The 17,268-nt window shown below is 37.3% G+C and overlaps 2 protein-coding genes across 2 annotated transcripts in view; one reads left to right on the top strand and one right to left on the bottom strand.

The window, feature by feature from the left end:
- Nucleotides 1–3,015: 3,015 nt before the first annotated feature.
- Nucleotides 3,016–17,134, bottom strand: cpvl (carboxypeptidase vitellogenic like). The gene is made up of 12 exons (XM_061915851.1): nucleotides 16,995–17,134; nucleotides 16,742–16,917; nucleotides 16,546–16,667; nucleotides 8,246–8,360; nucleotides 8,100–8,158; nucleotides 7,931–8,010; nucleotides 7,793–7,859; nucleotides 6,180–6,302; nucleotides 5,951–6,082; nucleotides 4,988–5,086; nucleotides 3,459–3,815; nucleotides 3,016–3,396 (listed from the first exon to the last, which is right to left on the bottom strand). The coding sequence occupies exons 1-12, from the start codon at nucleotides 16,997–16,999 to the stop codon at nucleotides 3,298–3,300; spliced, it is 1,434 nt and encodes a 477-aa protein (XP_061771835.1). The 5' UTR covers nucleotides 17,000–17,134; the 3' UTR covers nucleotides 3,016–3,297.
- chn2 (chimerin 2) overlaps nucleotides 17,099–17,268 on the top strand; it is a 92,212-nt gene continuing 92,042 nt past the window's right edge. Inside the window, exon 1 of the mRNA XM_061915854.1 lies at nucleotides 17,099–17,255. The gene's annotated coding sequence lies outside the window, so the exon portion shown is untranslated. The remainder of the gene's footprint in view (nucleotides 17,256–17,268) is intronic.

The raw sequence follows: 17,268 nt of genomic DNA on the forward strand, positions 1-17,268 counted from the left end.
TACGACAGCAGAGACCCCGGACTGTTGGACGACTGAAGCTCTACATAAAACAAGAATGGGAAAGAATTCCACTTTCAAAGCTTCAACAATTAGTTTCCTCAGTTCCCAAGCGTTTATTGAGTGTTGTTAAAAGAAAAGGTGATGTAATACAGTGGTGAACATGCCCTTTCCCAACTACTTTGGCACGTGTTGCAGCCATTAAATTCTAAGTTAATTATCATTTTTGCAAAAAAAAATAAAGTTTATGAGTTTGAACATCAAATATCTTGTCTTTTTAGTGCATTCAATTGAATATGGGTTGAAAAGGATTTGCAAATCATTGTATTCCGTTTATATTTGCATGGAACAAAATTTCCCAACTCATACGGAAATGGGGTTTGTATATACATATAAATGGGGATATTATGAAGACAAGACAATATGTATATATGGGGAGATTTGGGGTGTGGGAAAAAAACGATTCGAATACAAATCGAATCGAATAAGTTGTGCGATTCAGAATCGATTCTCATTTTTTTTAAATCGTTTGGTTTTTTTTTATAGATTTTTTTGTTAAATCAATCCAACAAACCACTACACAGCAATACCATAACAATTCGATCCAATTCCAAAACCAACCCCGACCCAGCAACACTCAGAACTGCAATAAACAGAGCAATTGAAAGGAGACACAAACACGACACAGAACAAAACAAAAGTAGTGAAACAAAAATGAATATTATCAACAACAGTATCATTATTAGTCATAATTTCAGCATAGCAGTGATTAAAAATACTTCATTGACATTATCACTAGACATTTATAAAAAAAAAAGAACAATAGTGTCACAGTGGCTTACACTTGCATCGCATCTCATAAGCTTGACAACACACTGTGTCCAATATTTTCATAAAGATAAAATAAGTTGTATTTTTGGTTCTTTTAATAGTTAAAACAAATTTACATCATTGGAATCAGTTGATAAAACATTGTCCTTTACAATTACAAAAGCTTTTTTTTTTTTTTTTAATCCACTACTCCGCTAGCATGTCAGCAGACTGAGGTAGATCCTGCAGAAATCCTATGTATTGAATGAATACAGAATCATTTTGAATCGGAAAAATATAGCTTTTGAATCGAGAATCGAATTGAATCGAAAAAAATCGATATATTATCGAATCGTGACCCGAAGAATCAATATTGAATCGAATCGTGGGACACCCAAAGATTCGCACCCCTAATATATACATATATACAGTACATATGTATATATACACACATACATACATACATATATATGTATACATATATATATATATAAATATATATGTATATATATATATATATATATATATATATATATATGTATATATATATATATATATATATATATATATATATATATATATATATATATATATATATATATATATATATATGTACACATATGTACACATATGGGATATTATGGAGTTAAGACAATATATATATATATATAAGGGGATATTGTGGGGACAAGACCCAATATATATCAATATATATATATATATATATATATATATATATATGTCTTGATTGGATTATCCAGAGAATAGTGCTCGATACCGTGGTAGAGCGCAATATGTAGGTGTGGGAAAAAAATCACAAGACTATTTCATCTCTACAGAACTGTTTCATGAGGGGTTCCCTCAATCATCAGGAGATGATTGAGGGAACCCCTCATGAAACAGTTCTGTAGAGATGAAATAGTCTTGTGATTTTTTTCCCACACCTACATATATATATATGAGGATATTGTGGGGACAAGACTATACAGTATATATATATATATACATATATATATATATATATATATATATATATATATATATATATATATATATATATATATATATATATATATATATATATATAATACAGGCCAAACGTTTGGACGGACATTCTCATTTCAATGTGTTTTCTTAATTTTTATGACGATTTAAATTGTAGATTGTCACTGAAGGCATCAAAATTATGACACCTGTGAAATGAAAACCATTTCAGGTGACTACCACTTGAAGCTAATCGAGAGGATGCCAAGAGTGTGCAAAGCAGTAATCAGAGCAAAGGTTGGGTAGCTTGAAGAAACTATATGAAACATGTTTTCAGTTATTTCACCTTTTTCTTTGAAGTACGTAACTCCACGTGTGTTCATTTATAGTTTTGATGCCTTCATTGACAATCTACAAGGTACATAGTCATGAAAATAAAGACAAAACATTGAATGAGAAGGTGTGTCCAAACTTTTGGCCTTTACTGTGTATATTTTTATATTTTTTGTCTCATTTTCTTCTTACTGTCACAAATTACACAAATTAAATACACAAATTAAAAAAAAACTTTATCCAAAGATTTAATAAACTCAAACACAGATAAGGCAACAAGAGAAGTATCAACACTTGTATAATAAGTATGTGCAGCTGATATGGGCATCTACAGTACATCTACAATTGCCTGAGTGGCTGGACAGGACAGATTAATTTAAATATTTAATTGATCAATTTAGATTTTTTGTTTTCGGATACCTAGCCGTTAACATGTGAAGTATTAATTTGTCAATTAAAAAATGTCTATTAACTAAAGCAAGGGACCATCCGAGAGTTTCGGAGACTGGAATTAGACCACAGCGCCCCCGCAAGGATATTGTGAAGATTACATATCTATCGTCACTATTAAAATAAATATACGGTATATATATACATATTTTTTTTATTTCACACATATATATATATATATATATATATATATATATATATATATATATATATATATATATATATATATATATATATATATAATACACATGTGTGAATACACGCACGCACGCACACAGACACACACACTACTTCTATGTACACTTTGGATACTCTATTACTATTCATAAGGCAGTTTATAATAGTTGTGTGCAGATATTTAATATGTTGGTTGCAAGTTTGCTACAAATACATAACTTGAGAAAAAAATAATAATTAGTACAAAAAAAGCATTACAATGTATTTTATTTTTAAAAGTGCATTTTATTTCCTGGTAAAATCAAAAAAACAAAAACAGAAATTTTTTTTGGAGGGGGTAAATGCAGCCAACTTTAATTTAAAAACATATAAAAGAGTCTAAAATGGTCTAAGACTTGTACAGTACAAGATTGTAAAGTGATGACTAAAACATGAGCAGCCATTAGAACACAAATCCGTTGTAGCGATGAATAGCAAATATCTGTAAATCAATCATTATGCTTATTGATTTTCACAGTGGTTGATCATCTTTAAGAAGAAATCCCTTTAATTCCATCCTCGCGTGGAGAGGAACCTGTCAATCATATCAAAGGACCTTGCTGGTTGGTCATAAGGCAGAATGTGGCCGCCTCCTCTAATGACGACCTGCGTGATAAGAGGACACATTTGAAGTTTGATTTCCCATCATGCTCCGTTTGCTGTCTCACCTGGTAGAACTCTCCCACTTGTCTGACATAACCTGCCACCTCCGTGTCGGTGGGCTGAACCTTCCAGTGGAAGCGAGGCGCCGACCTGTAGTCGTCCGCTCCGGTCCAGTTGACGGTGGGCAAGAACCTCTCCGTCAGAGGGGCCGCGACGATCACGTCCAGCTGGCCGCTATAAATCAACACCTTGTAGTTGTCCATGAGCACGGCCAGCCAGGGTTTGATGCTCTTCATCACGTCCTGCAGCAGGTGCTTCTCCACCTGCGAGCCATCGTGAAACTCCAGGTTGCCCACGTGGATGGAGCGCCGCACCTCTGGGAGCGTAACAAACCTGCTGAAGTATTCCTGGTCTTCTGGTTCCTGACAAATAATGGGAGACTGCCATGACAGTATGTACACACAACTGTGTCTCGGTTTTCGCATGCTGTCTGTTATCATTATCACACTTAACCTACTTATATAATCTATTTGCTCAGATTCATGTACCAAAACAAAGAGTCTGTGAAGAATGGATTGTGTTTTTTTTTTGTTTTTTTTTTACAGGTGGTTCAACTATCTTAATTTTTTTAAACCACGCACAAAGAACAATGAACAAGTCCCACCTTTTTCAGCTGATGAGGCATTCAAGCACACTAAGGACTTCTAAATCTATTTGGCAAATAGGCTTTTTGACAAGATATGTCTGACTCACAACGTGAGAATCGCGATTCGTATTCGAATCAATTTTTTACCACACCCCTAATATATATATATATATTTTAATAAAAACTTCATCTCATTTAAGGTTCAGTAGGTCATTTTTAAATACAATTAAGGTTGTTTTTATCCTCCTGTACAGAATTTCCCTTGTCTCCATTTTCTTCCTATAATCACCTTCATAAAACAGAAAGACAGCAGCTCCTATATTTTTGTTTTCTCTATTAATGTAGTTGAACGTGTATCCATACAGATCAAAATCTGCACCGGTATCCACCTTAATCCATGTTTCTGACATCACAATGACTGTTTGATAAACTGAGCTTAATATTCTTTTTTATGGAGCCTCCGACTCCATTCATCCATCCATTTTCTACCGCTTGTCCCCCTTGGGGTGGCAGGGGGCGCCGAAGCCTGTCTATTTTCATGCTAGATAATGCTAACTTGCTGCTCTGCATAGTAAAAATATTTTGTATTTAATTGGTTTTATGGTACGTTCAAATTCAAACGTGTTTTGTTTAATATCAAATGTTGAGAATAATACTTACATTAATAACAATAGTAATCACAATATTCATTACAAAAGTATTCACCAATTTTCAGTCACAAAATGTATCATTTCATTCATCATTGGTATGTATTTTGCATGTAAAGCTTTAACTATTCTCTTTAAAAATTAGTTGTGTGTTCATATTTCTAGGAGTCTAGAATGAATTAATTAAATTCAGATTATTTCTAATGGGAAAAATTTAGCTTTGTGGTACCTTTTGTGATGGATGACTAACGACAAGCGAGTCAGTGTAAGAAGGTAGTAAAAGAAAAAGTAGATGAGGTACCTGACATAACAAGTAGTTGAAGTAGTTGGTGCAGCCTGTTGCATTCTGGAAGAAGGAAGGATATGTCGACATGTCCCCGTTCAGCAAGCTGTCAAAAACCTGAGTAAAAACAAAAGTGATTGGTTCATCTGGAATCATTTTTGTAGCAGCACCTGTGGTGTACAATCTCAAAATGGGCGAAAGAAGGTGATAAACATTTTTTTCAAAACATATTGTTGTTCTCACATACTTCATCACATTAGTCAAATCTAGGAGAGGACACTTTATTAGGTACACCTGCATCATAATCTGTTTTTGGAAGATGCTTGATTAACACGATCACATTACAGTCCGATATATTGATAACAGGACGCTGCTTGACCACTATCTTATTTGGAATTTGAATAATGGAAAATAGTCAGTTCCAAAGACAAACCGATGCCATCATAAAACATTCTTAGCTGCACAAACAGATACATGATGCACTTGTATCTGCTGCTGTACAACAATGCGGTTTTGATGTACATGAAAAAGTGGTATCAAAGCCATCCCTAATATTTTGCCACACTCATCTAAATAAATATAGTTACTAAAATATTACAACCAGAAGTTTGATACAACTCTTGTGTGGGGTGTGTATGTGTTGTGTACTTAATGCAGTGATAAAATATTGTGTATCTAATTCCATGACATCGTGTACCTAATGCAGTGACATGATATAGTGTATCTAATTTCATGACAATATATTGTTTACCTAATGCAATGACATTGATATTGTGTACTCAATGCAGTGACCTATTGTGTACCCAATGCAGTGACATATTGTGTACCCAATGCAGTGACATGATATTGTGTACCCAATGCAGTGACATGATATTGTGTACCAAATGCAGTGATTTTAAATGTTTCCTAACGCAGTGACATGAAATAGTTTGCCCAAAGCAATGACCTGATAATATGATGACCTTGAATACTTTACTGTACCTTGAAGGCCTCCAGCCACTGCTGCTGCTGGATGAGTTGGACACCCAAGTCGGTCTGCTTTATGACATATTGTTTTTGGATTTCATCGATCATACCCGTCTGGTACAAAAACTCCCCATAGCCACCCAACATCTGATTGGCAGATAAAAACAACAGGAGAATGTTGCACCTGTGCAGGTCACCTTAAAAACAACAAACAAATAAAAACGGCATGTTGACAGATACGCACCATTTCCGGGTCACACAGGCCATCACCAATGGCCATGCCCTTAAAGTTGATCTTTACCTTGGCGGTGGGGTTGTTTTTATGGATGTAGTACGACACAGCAGGAACAAACTTCCCTGCGTACGACTATGTGATGACAGGACGAGTAAAGATAGTTTTCATTGTTTAACAACCTTTTTAATGTGGTTCATCAAGCATTAAAACAAGTCATGTTGCAAAAACATCCACTGCTGGATATAGGCCACATCTATTTGTACTCAACTGCAGAGAGCCCCGGTCATACAGTTTACTCCTGAAATCAAACCAACTTAAGTCCAGAGATATATATATGTATATATATATATATATATATCCATTTTCCGCTTATCGATACATACACATACAGGCACACACAAACAGTATACATATATATATACACATATACAAATTAAATACAAAGATAATACGGTTCTCATGAATACATCATTGTTTATAAGTTAAGATTCACATAATGTTTGTTTTTTTTAAGAACTGGCTAAACATTACAGAACTTTTCTCCAGACTGTTTTTATGTTTGTACATGTGAGGTCAGATGAAACAAAAATTTAGCTCTTTGGCCACAATACCCAGCAGTATGTTTGGAGGAGAAAAGGTGAGGCCTTTAATCCCAGGAACACCGTTCCCACCGTCAAGCATGGTGGTGGTAGTATTATGTTCTGGGCCTGTTTTGCTGCCAATGGAACTGGTGCTTTAAACATGACAATGCAAAAGGAGGATCACCTCCAAATTCTTCAAGACAACCTAAAATCATCAGCCCAGAGTTTGGGTCTTGGGCGCAGTTGGGTGTTCCAACAGGACAATGACCCCAAACACACGTCAAAAGTGATAAGGGAATGGCTTAATCAGGCTAAAATTAAGGTTTTAGAATGGCCTTCCCAAAGTCTTCACTTAACCGTGTGGACAATGCTGGGGAAACAAGACCATGTCAGAAAGCCAACAAATTTAGCTGAACTGCACCAATTTTGTCAAGAGGAGTGGTCAAAAATTCAACCAGAAGCTTGTGGATGGCTACCAAAAGCGCTTTATTGCAGTGAAACTTGCCAAGGGACATGTAACCAAAATAACATTGCTGTATGTATACTTTTGACCCAGCAGATTTGGTCACATTTTCAGTAGACTCATAATAAATTCATAAAAGAACCAAACTTCATGAATGTTTTTTGTGACCAACAAGTATGTGCTCCAATCACTCTATCACAAAAAAATAAGACTGGTACAAATCATTGGAACCTCAAGCCAGCCATGAAATTATGTTCTTTACAAGTGTATGTACATTTTGGATTGCGACTGTGTGTGTGTGTATGTATATATATATATATATATATATATATATATATATATATATATATATATATATATATATATATATAGTATACCAAGTGTTTTTTTAATGCATGTAATCTACAACTAGGGTTGAATCATTTTGAGTGCATATACAGTAATTTATATACTGTATATATTTAGTATTTTGTTACATTATGCATATTATAGTTTTACACAAATTATAATAAATAATTATTTAAATTCTATACTTTATATTACAACTTGAAAATGGTAAAAATAATAATACAACTTGCCTCTCCAGTAGCATAGAAGTCGTTTGACTGATATTCCGGAAAGAGTTGGAAGAACTGCGTTAAAGCACTTTAAAAGAAATACAGAGGAAACATTTTAGTGATTTATGTGACATCATGATGGAAAAGGCAGTGTTTCACCTGTATAGATCTCTGCCTACATCATCCTGATTCTGAGCAAAACCCCGATCATCATCAGTGAAGCTGTAACCTGTTCCAACCTGGACAAAATATACTAATGATTAAAAAAACTAATAAGCACACAAAGTCTTCAAAAAGTGTTGCCATCTTGCATCAACACAATACCTACTGGATTATCAATGTATAATACAGAATATCTTTTAGTCCAGGCGTAATCTCTCAGACCCACTGCAACAACATGTAAATTGACACAGTTTAAAAATATATTATTATATGAATACACATGCATTTTGCACATTAAGGATGAAAAAGTACCTGTCATGTTCTTATAGACCACATAAGGTCCATGTTCCACAAAGAGCCCAAACAGTGAGGTGCCACCAGGACCACCCTGGAGCCACAGCAGGACTGGAGACTTCGTCTGGGTGGGCTGTGACAAAACAACCAATTAATAGCATTTTTGCACCACCCATTGGTTGTATTTGGCATCGCAGTATAAAGCAAATTGAGATACTTTGGTTTAACAGTCGCTGTTATGTGAGACTTGCGTGGCATAGCGTTGCTGGATTCGTTCTTCCGAGGATGCGTCGGTAAGGTAAGAAATAAGTATTTATCAAACTAATCAAACAGGCTAGAACAAAAATACTGGTGCCAGGCAGAAACAGCAAACAAATGGCGCTAGCATGGGAGCTAGGGAAATAAACAGACACACTAACACTTGGCACAAAGGCACGATAAGGGAAAACAAAACAATTAGCATGAGAGCTGGGAATAAACAAAAACGCAGCGCGAGAGCTAGCAAGTACAAACATTGAAAGCAAGTCGTCATCTGTTGCGTGAAAGCAAATTAGGATCCGAGAATGAACTAACAAAAGGGGCAGTTTTAAATACGGCAGTAATCAGTAGAAAACAGGTGTGCGTAGAAAGCAAGGGGCAGGTAAACCAATAAGCTACCATGGTGACGGAACAAAACAGGAAGAAAGGATGTCAAACAACAGAATATGAAAAAAGGAACAAAGCTACAATAAGTGATGATCCGACCATCGGATCATAAAATGTTAATTGGTTCCAGACATGACCGAGATAAATGACTTTCCGCGAAGTAGGAATTATTAGTTATAAATCAAATATTTTCATAGCTACAGCATCAAACAACAATTTCCATCCATCCATCCATTTCCTACCGCTTATTCCCTTTTGGGGTCGCGGGGGGCGCTGGCGCCTATCTCAGCTACAATCGGGCGGAAGGCGGGGTACACCCTGGACAAGTCGCCACGTCATCGCAGGGCCAACACAGATAGACAGACAACATTCACACTCACATTCACACACTAGGGCCAATTTAGTGTTGCCAATCAACCTATCCCCAGGTGCATGTCTTTGGAGGAGGGAGGAAGCCGGAATACCCGGAGGGAACCCCCGTGAATGCGGGGGTTCCCTCCGGGTACTCCGGCTTCCTCCCACTTCCAAAGACATGCACCTGGGGATAGGTTGATTGGCAACACCAAATAATTTACCACCTAAAAATACAGTTTATTATGAGAGCCCTCCAAACATTAAAAAACACACTTATGTCACCTTAACACTATTTTACTCCAATATAGTAATGCTGCCTGAGGCTGAGCCAGTCATTGGCCAGGATATTGAACAGTGTGATCTGATTAGTTTGGTTTCCTCTAGTCAGTTATACTACTGTAGTATTGATATTTTTAGTTTATCTAGCCATTTATATGCATGAAAATTATGAATTTAGGACCAACATTTTTTAAAAATATGCTTTAAAAAATATCCACAAAAAATTGAAATGTGGTGAAGTGTGATATGGAGAGGAATGACTGAATTGTTAAGGTTTAATTATTTATACTGCACAATCGTGTGCAGTACCAGTGCCGCTCACACTGGCGAATGAACGATAGGTGGTGGTCGGAGGGGCCCGTTGGCGCAAATTGGCTGCCACGGTTCCGTCAGTCTACCCCAGGGCAGCTGTGCCTACAAATGTAGCTTACCACCACCGCTTGTGTGAATGAGAAAGTGAGCGCTTTGAGTATCTAGTTGATAGAAAAGCACTATATAAATCTAATCCATTATTATAATTATCTTTTTTTTTAAAAAAAAACAGTCACCATAGCCACAAAGTACTCTACAAATTAAAAACAAAAAGGTAAAAAAAAGGAAAAAGTCACAATAAGCACAGACAGGCCTACACATTTACCGCTAAAATGATAAAAACTAAATAAGCAGTAAGGATTATCCAGAACAATCGTAAAAAGGCTCTAAAAAAATATGAAACTGCCCCTGTCAGTTTTCGTTAAATTTTAGTGAAAATACATGTAACTATGTTTTTAATAAAGATTTCTTCTTCTTCTCTTTTTTTTTAGATGGAATAGATTAAATCTAATATTACTACTAATATAGTTATCAATATGTAATAAAAGCAGGTATCACTTATTTAGGAATGGGCAATATGACCCGAAATCTATACTGTACAGCAGTGGTCCCCAACCACCGGGCCGTGGCCCGATTGGTACCGGGCCGCGGAATAATTTTTTATTAATTTTTATTTAAAAAAAAAAAATTATTTTTTATTATATCAACATAAACAACACAATATACACTTACAATTAGTGCACCAACCACAAAAACCTCCTTTTTTCATGACAAAAACGTCCCTTTTTCGGGCCGCGGGACAAATTATTAAGCGTTGACCGGTCCGCGGATACAAAAAGGTTGGGGACCACTGCTGTACAGTATATTGCAGCTTCTTGCGATAACAAGATAGATCACAATACGTAATTTGGCGTGTTATTATGTTATTATTTAAAACCGGTAACAAAGGCTCAAAATTTAACTGCTGACAAATGCATTATCATATTGCGTTTTTTTCAAGTTTTGTGTTATTTTCTCAATACTATTATTAATCTACTTGTTACTTTACTGTTACTATCTGGTTAATTTTGTTGTAACATGGTTCTATCTACACTTCTGTTAAAATTCAATACACTTATTATTCTGTTGTTTGGATACTTTATATTAGTTCTGGACAATATTCCACATTTAAGTTATTGTAACGATATCAATAAAAAATTATATTATTTCCTTATTGCCTTTTATTACATCCAAAATGTATAATAATATCACTAGTGGGTGTGCAACCATCCGTCGACATTGTCGACAATAAACTTTGTCACCAAAAAATAAACTTGTCGTTATTTTACCCAAAGTCCACCAGCTTAAGTTTGTCTAATCAATACAAGTACTCTTTAAAGCAGCGTCAATTTACAATGCAATGAAGAAAGGCACGAAAACAAATCTCAAACGCACGCGTGTGCACGCAGGCACACACACACACACACACACACACACACACACACACACACACACACACACTAAACATTAGGCACCAATGTGCCAATATCATAAAATTTAACATGCAATCTATGAGATAGATAAAATGTTAAGAAATGTTCAATGATACGGATATGGATTGAGTCTTTTGGAGTGCTAAACTTGTCAACTAGCTTTTTTTAAGAGTAGCTTTTTGAACACATCATCAAAAAATGCTTGTTTCTTTTTAAGCAAGTTAGATAGTTGTATTGTTTTTTGTAGTTGCTATTGCAATTTTATTTGTTATGCTATTTACCTACACAGTGGCCTAGTGCAGTGGTTCTCAAATGGGGGTACGCGTACCCCTGGGGGTACTTGAAGGTATGCCAAGGGGGTACCTGAGATTTTTTTTAAATATTCTAAAAATAGCAACAATTCAAAAATCCTTTATAAATATATTTATGGAATAATACTTCAACAAAATATGAATTGAAGTTCATAAACTGTGAAAAGAAATGCAACAATGCAATATTCAGTGTTGACAGCTAGATTTTTTTGTGGACATGTTCCATACAAATTGATGTTAAAGATTTATTTTTTTGTGAAAAAATGTTTAGAATCAAGTTCATGAATCCAGATGGATCTCTATTACAATCCCCAAAGAGGACACTTTAAGTTGATGATTACTTCTATGTGTAGCAATCTTTATTTATAATTGAATAACTTGTTTATTTTTCAACAAGTTTTTATCAATTTTTATATATTTTTTCCCAAATAGTTAAAGAAATACCACTGCAAATGAGCAATATTTTGTATCCATCCATTTTCTACCGCTTATTCCCTTTCAAGGTCGCGGGGGGCGCTTGCACCTATCTCAGCTACAATCGGGCGGAAGGCGGCGCACACCCTGGACAAGTCGCCACCTTATTGCAGGGCCAACACAGATAGACAGAGAACATTCACACTCACATTCACACACTAGGGCCAATTTAGTGTTGCCAATCAACCTATCCCCAGGTGCATGTCTTTGGAAGTGGGAGGAAGCCGGAGTAACCGGAGGGAACCCACGCATTCACGGGGAGAACATGCAAACTCCACACAGAAAGATCCTGAGCCTGGGATTGAACCCAGGACTGCAGGACCTTCGTATTGTGAGGCAGACGCACTAACCCATCTGCCACCGTGAAGCCCAATATTTTGCTGATGACATAGTGTTGTATTTTACTTCTTTATCTCTTTTTTTCAACCAAAAATGCTTTGCTCTGATTAGGGGGTACTTGAATTAAAAAAATGTTCACAGAGGGTACATCACTGTCAAAAGGTTGAGAACCACTGGCCTAGTGGTTAGAGTGTCCGCCCGGATATCGGTAGGTGGTGAGTTCAAACCCCGGCCGTGGCATACCAAAGACTTTATAAAATGGGACCCATTACCTCCCTGCTTGAAACTCGGAATTGTAATTGGGGTTTAAATCGCCAAAATGATTCCCAGGCGCAGCACCACTGCTGCCCACTGCTCCTCTCACCTCCCAGGGGGTGAACAAGGGGATGGGTCAAATGCTGAGGACAAATTTCACCACACCTAGTGCATGCGTGACAATCATTGGTACTTTACTTTAACATTCCTGTTTTACATAAAATACATACTTGTTTTATTTTGCACTTTTCCAACTAAAATTTATTTGAGCTGCAAAGTTAGTCTAAATTAAGACATATATGAACGAATTAGTCGTCTTTGTTATAAGTAAGCACATGTCTAAAGTGATCTCCAGCTGAATTTCAAAGTTGATGGCTAAATTAGAGCCACTGAATATGTGTACTCTTTACAATCTTTCGAGTGGACTAATCGTTAAGATAGTCGATGACTATTCGAATATCAACACAGTCGTTAGTTGCAGCCGTAGTCAACAGTAAAAAATAATTAAACAAAAGCAAAAACTACTATTGGCTCTTATTTCTTGAGTTTGTAAACAACAACAAAAGTGATGAAAAAATATTTTGTGTAATAATAACAAATGATTAACGTGGACCCCGACTTAAACAAGTTGAAAAACTTATTCGGGTCTTACCATTTAGTGGTCAATTGTACGGAATATGTACTGTACTGTGCAGTCGACTAATAAAATCTCAATCAATCAATCAATGTACTAACTATGGTACTAGCTTGCGGTTAGCAGTTAGCATATCCTTCTAAGGCAGACCTGGGCAAATAAAGACCCGGGGACCGGATACGGCCCGTTAAGCTTTTCAATCTAGCCCGCCGGACATTCCCAAATCATTTTTTTAGATCTTTTAAGATTGAAACTGTAGCTGCCATTATGATGTGCAGTGATGTTTTCAAATGACCGTAAGTGTTAAACTATACAAAGTATTTCAATGGCTGGAATCTGCGCTTTTGCATGATAAACTAGTTAGATAGATAGATAGATAGATAGACAGACAGATAGATAGATAGATAGATAGAACTTTATTGATTCCTTCAAGAGAGTTCCCACAGGAAACTATGGTAATCTAATTAGTGACTGTGGTAATCTAAGTCAGAGCAGCTCAGACGAGGCACCAAGCAGTGTGGGTGGGGAGCGTTTCCACAGAGTGTCAGCCTGAAATGCGGGTGCCAGGGACAGACGCGGAAGATTTTTACAACAAAGTTCTAAAGCTTAGTGGTATATCAGATGTATCAGATTGAAGGTTGTTTTGTTTTTTTCACCCTTCACGTTCATATTTCGCTGTCTGTTGCATTTCTGTTGTGTTCCGCTTGATTGTAAAATATGTTGATCGAGAGGGTGTGTGACGATCATATGTAGTCAATCGTCAGTGTTTTATCGTTCATAGTTAATATTGTAAATCCCACATTCTTTATTTTCATGTACATTCCCATTCAGTAAAAAAAAATTAAATTCCATTCTGTTTTTGGTGGTCTGTCATAACGTTTTTATCATTCAATCAGACCTTATTGTGAGGTTTTGTATTAGTGTTCCTAAAAATCAGATATACCGGCCCCCAGACACATTTTTTTCTCTAAATTTGCCCCCACCGAGTCAAAATAATTGGCCAGGCCTGTTCTACGGAAATGGTCCCTAACCACCGATTGGTACCGGGCAGCAGAATAATTTTTTATGATTTTTTTTGTATTTTTAAAAAAAATGTTATCAAATCAACATAAAAAACACAAGATACACTTACAATTAGTGCACCATCCCAAAAAACCTCCCTTTTTCATGACAAAAACCTCCCTTTTTCACCCCCCTGCGGGACAAATGATCAAGCGTTGACCGGTCCGCAGCTACAAAAAGGTTGGGTACCATTGTTCTACGGTGTAGTGTAGCAAGTTTACTCCTCCATTGACTTACATGAGAATGTGTTCATTTCCCATCATGCAGGTGAAGATTGCTGACGTTTTAAGTGGCTTTACACTGTGGAGGGACATTAGCCATTAGCATGTTAGCGAGGACGCTGCAGTGCGTTGAGGACTCCACCGTTTGCTCGTAATCAAAATGCATTATCACGCTATGACTAAAGTATTATAATAATAATAATAATAATGGATTAGATTTATATCGCGCTTTTCTATTGTTATATACTCAAAGCACACACAGAGAAGTGGGAACCCATCATTCATTCACACCTGGTGGTGGTAAGCTACATTAGTAGCCACAGCTGCCCTGGGGTAGACTGACGGAAGCGTGGCTGCCGGTTTGCGCCTACGGACCCTCCGACCACCACCAATCATTCATTCATCATTCATTCACCGGTGTGAGCGGCACCGGGGGAAAAGGGTGAAGTGTCCTGCCCAAGGACACAACGGCAGCGACTTTGATGTCCATAGGTGGGAAGCGAACCTGCAACCCTCAGGTTTCTGGCACGGCCGCTTTACCCACTACGCCATGCCGCTCTATTGTCAGCCAAATGTATACAGTATCATTTATGTCTAGAGATGTCCGATAATATCGGACTGCCGATATTAACGTCCGATAAATGCTTTAAAATGTAATATTGCAAATTATCGGTATCCGTTTCAAAAAGTAAAATGTATGACTTTTTAAAACGCCGCTCTAAGGAGTGGTACACGGACGTAGGGAGAAGAACAGAGCAGTTCTGTCTCCCAGTCATACTTACCAACCCTCCCGAATTTCAGTGCCCCTCCCGAAAATCTCCCGGGGCAACCATTCTTACAAATGTCTCCCTATTTCCACCCAGACAACAATATTGGGGGCGTGCCTTAAAAGCACTGCCTCTGCGTGCCGGCCCTATTACATAATATCTACGGCTTTTCACACACACATAAGCGAATGCAATGCATACTTGGTCAACAGCAACACAGGTCACACTGAGTGTGGCCGTATAAACAACTTTAACACTGTTACAAATATGCGCCACACTGTGAACCCACACCAAACAAGAATGAGAAACACATTTCGGGAGAACATCCACACCCTAACACAACATAAACACAACAGAAAAAATGCCCAGAATCCCTTGCAGCACTAATTCTTCCGGAACACTACAACATACACCCCCGCTCCCCCCCCACACACACAACTCAACCCCCCCCCCCCACCCCCCTTACCCCCAACCTCGCCCACCTCAACCTCCTCATGCTCTCTCAGGGAGAGCATGTCCCAAATTCCAAGCTGCTGTTTTGAGGCATGTTGAAAAAAATAATGCACTTTGTGACTTCAATAATAAATATGGCAGTGTCATGTTGGCACTTTTTTCCATAACTTGAGTTGATTTATTTTGGAATAGCTTGTTACATTGTTTAATGCATCCAGCGGGGCATCACAACAAAATTAGGAATAACAATGTGTTAATCAGTATCGGTTGATATCGGAATCGGTAATTAAGAGTTGGACAATATCGGAATATCGGCAAAAAAGCCATTATAGGACATCTCCATTTGTATTGTATACTGTCTGTATCACGCAAAACTACTGTTAATCATGCCAGTTATTTTTTTTAAAGTTTTTTTTTGTTGTCCTTAACTTATAATGATTACTATTACGAATGTATAAATGATCTATAACAGCTGAGATTTTGAGAAAGGTTAGGAATAAATAACAACTCTTTCTTCCAACCCTGTTAGCGATACGATAAATTGCACAGATATCATCATGTGATTTTTGAGCAGCTCGTTAAGTATAACAAAGAAACCATAAACCTTAATAACCTATGCAGTCACATGTCTATCGACGAAGGACTTTCTATTCCAAGTTATGATTGTTTGGTCTTGTTCCGAGCTCTACTATAGATGTTTGTGTAATATATTTTGAATGTTTTGAGTGATTTGTGTGTACCATGAGTGCAGGGAAGAACCAGAAGAAGAGATTGCTGTTGTATTTCTTGTTGACGGTGAGATAACCAGCATGACTCTTCACGTTGTCACCAGGCAGCTCTCTAACCTGACTTAGTGTCCTGGCTGGGAAAACAATGACAACGTGTCCATCAGCACCACAGTGACAGCTCACTCAAGATTGTCATGATCTATTGTACCTTCATCAATGGCACCCTTCTCCAGATAGGGAGTGACAAAAAGAGGAGCTCCAGGGTCCACACCATTGAGGCTGCTGACTTTGTAAGAATTTTGTCCGAAAAAGGAGGATAATCTGCGTGTTTGGACTGGTGGCAAAGCGGCCAACAGCAGCAGCAAGAATGTTTTAACCCACGCTCTGCAATTGTTTACAAGGAGCTTGCATAATACACTTTTAAACACACACAAAAAATGAAAGATCCTGTTTGAACTCACCTCATGTTTTCATTCTTTGTCGATCACAACAAGTCTCTGCAGTTGAAAAATTAATCACGAGTTACATGAGCGACCCGGTGACGATCACGTGACAAGTTGGGGATCACGTGACCACCTACGGGGCGGCGCTTAACTTTCTCCCTGGTTGTTGACTCGCAGGACGCTCTAACGACGTCACGTAATGGTCGACGGAAACAGTGTTTTTAAAACACGAACACCCGCCATAAGCAGGCGTATCGCGACATCTTTCACTTCAGGCTGGTGAGTGGATTGT

The sequence above is a fragment of the Nerophis ophidion genome, linkage group LG11 (genome assembly GCF_033978795.1).
Source record: "Nerophis ophidion isolate RoL-2023_Sa linkage group LG11, RoL_Noph_v1.0, whole genome shotgun sequence".
Lineage (NCBI taxonomy): Eukaryota > Metazoa > Chordata > Actinopteri > Syngnathiformes > Syngnathidae > Nerophis > Nerophis ophidion.

What these genes read in the sequence shown, in the direction of transcription:
- cpvl (XM_061915851.1), bottom strand. An exon ending in GGTTCTTCCCTGCACTCATG is followed by an intron (nt 8,361 to 16,545) that starts GTACACACAAAT and finishes GTTTTGTCACAG; the next exon opens with CCCACCCAGACGAAGTCTCC. An exon ending in AAGTGGGAGAGTTCTACCAG is followed by an intron (nt 3,397 to 3,458) that starts GTGAGACAGCAA and finishes CTTATCACGCAG; the next exon opens with GTCGTCATTAGAGGAGGCGG.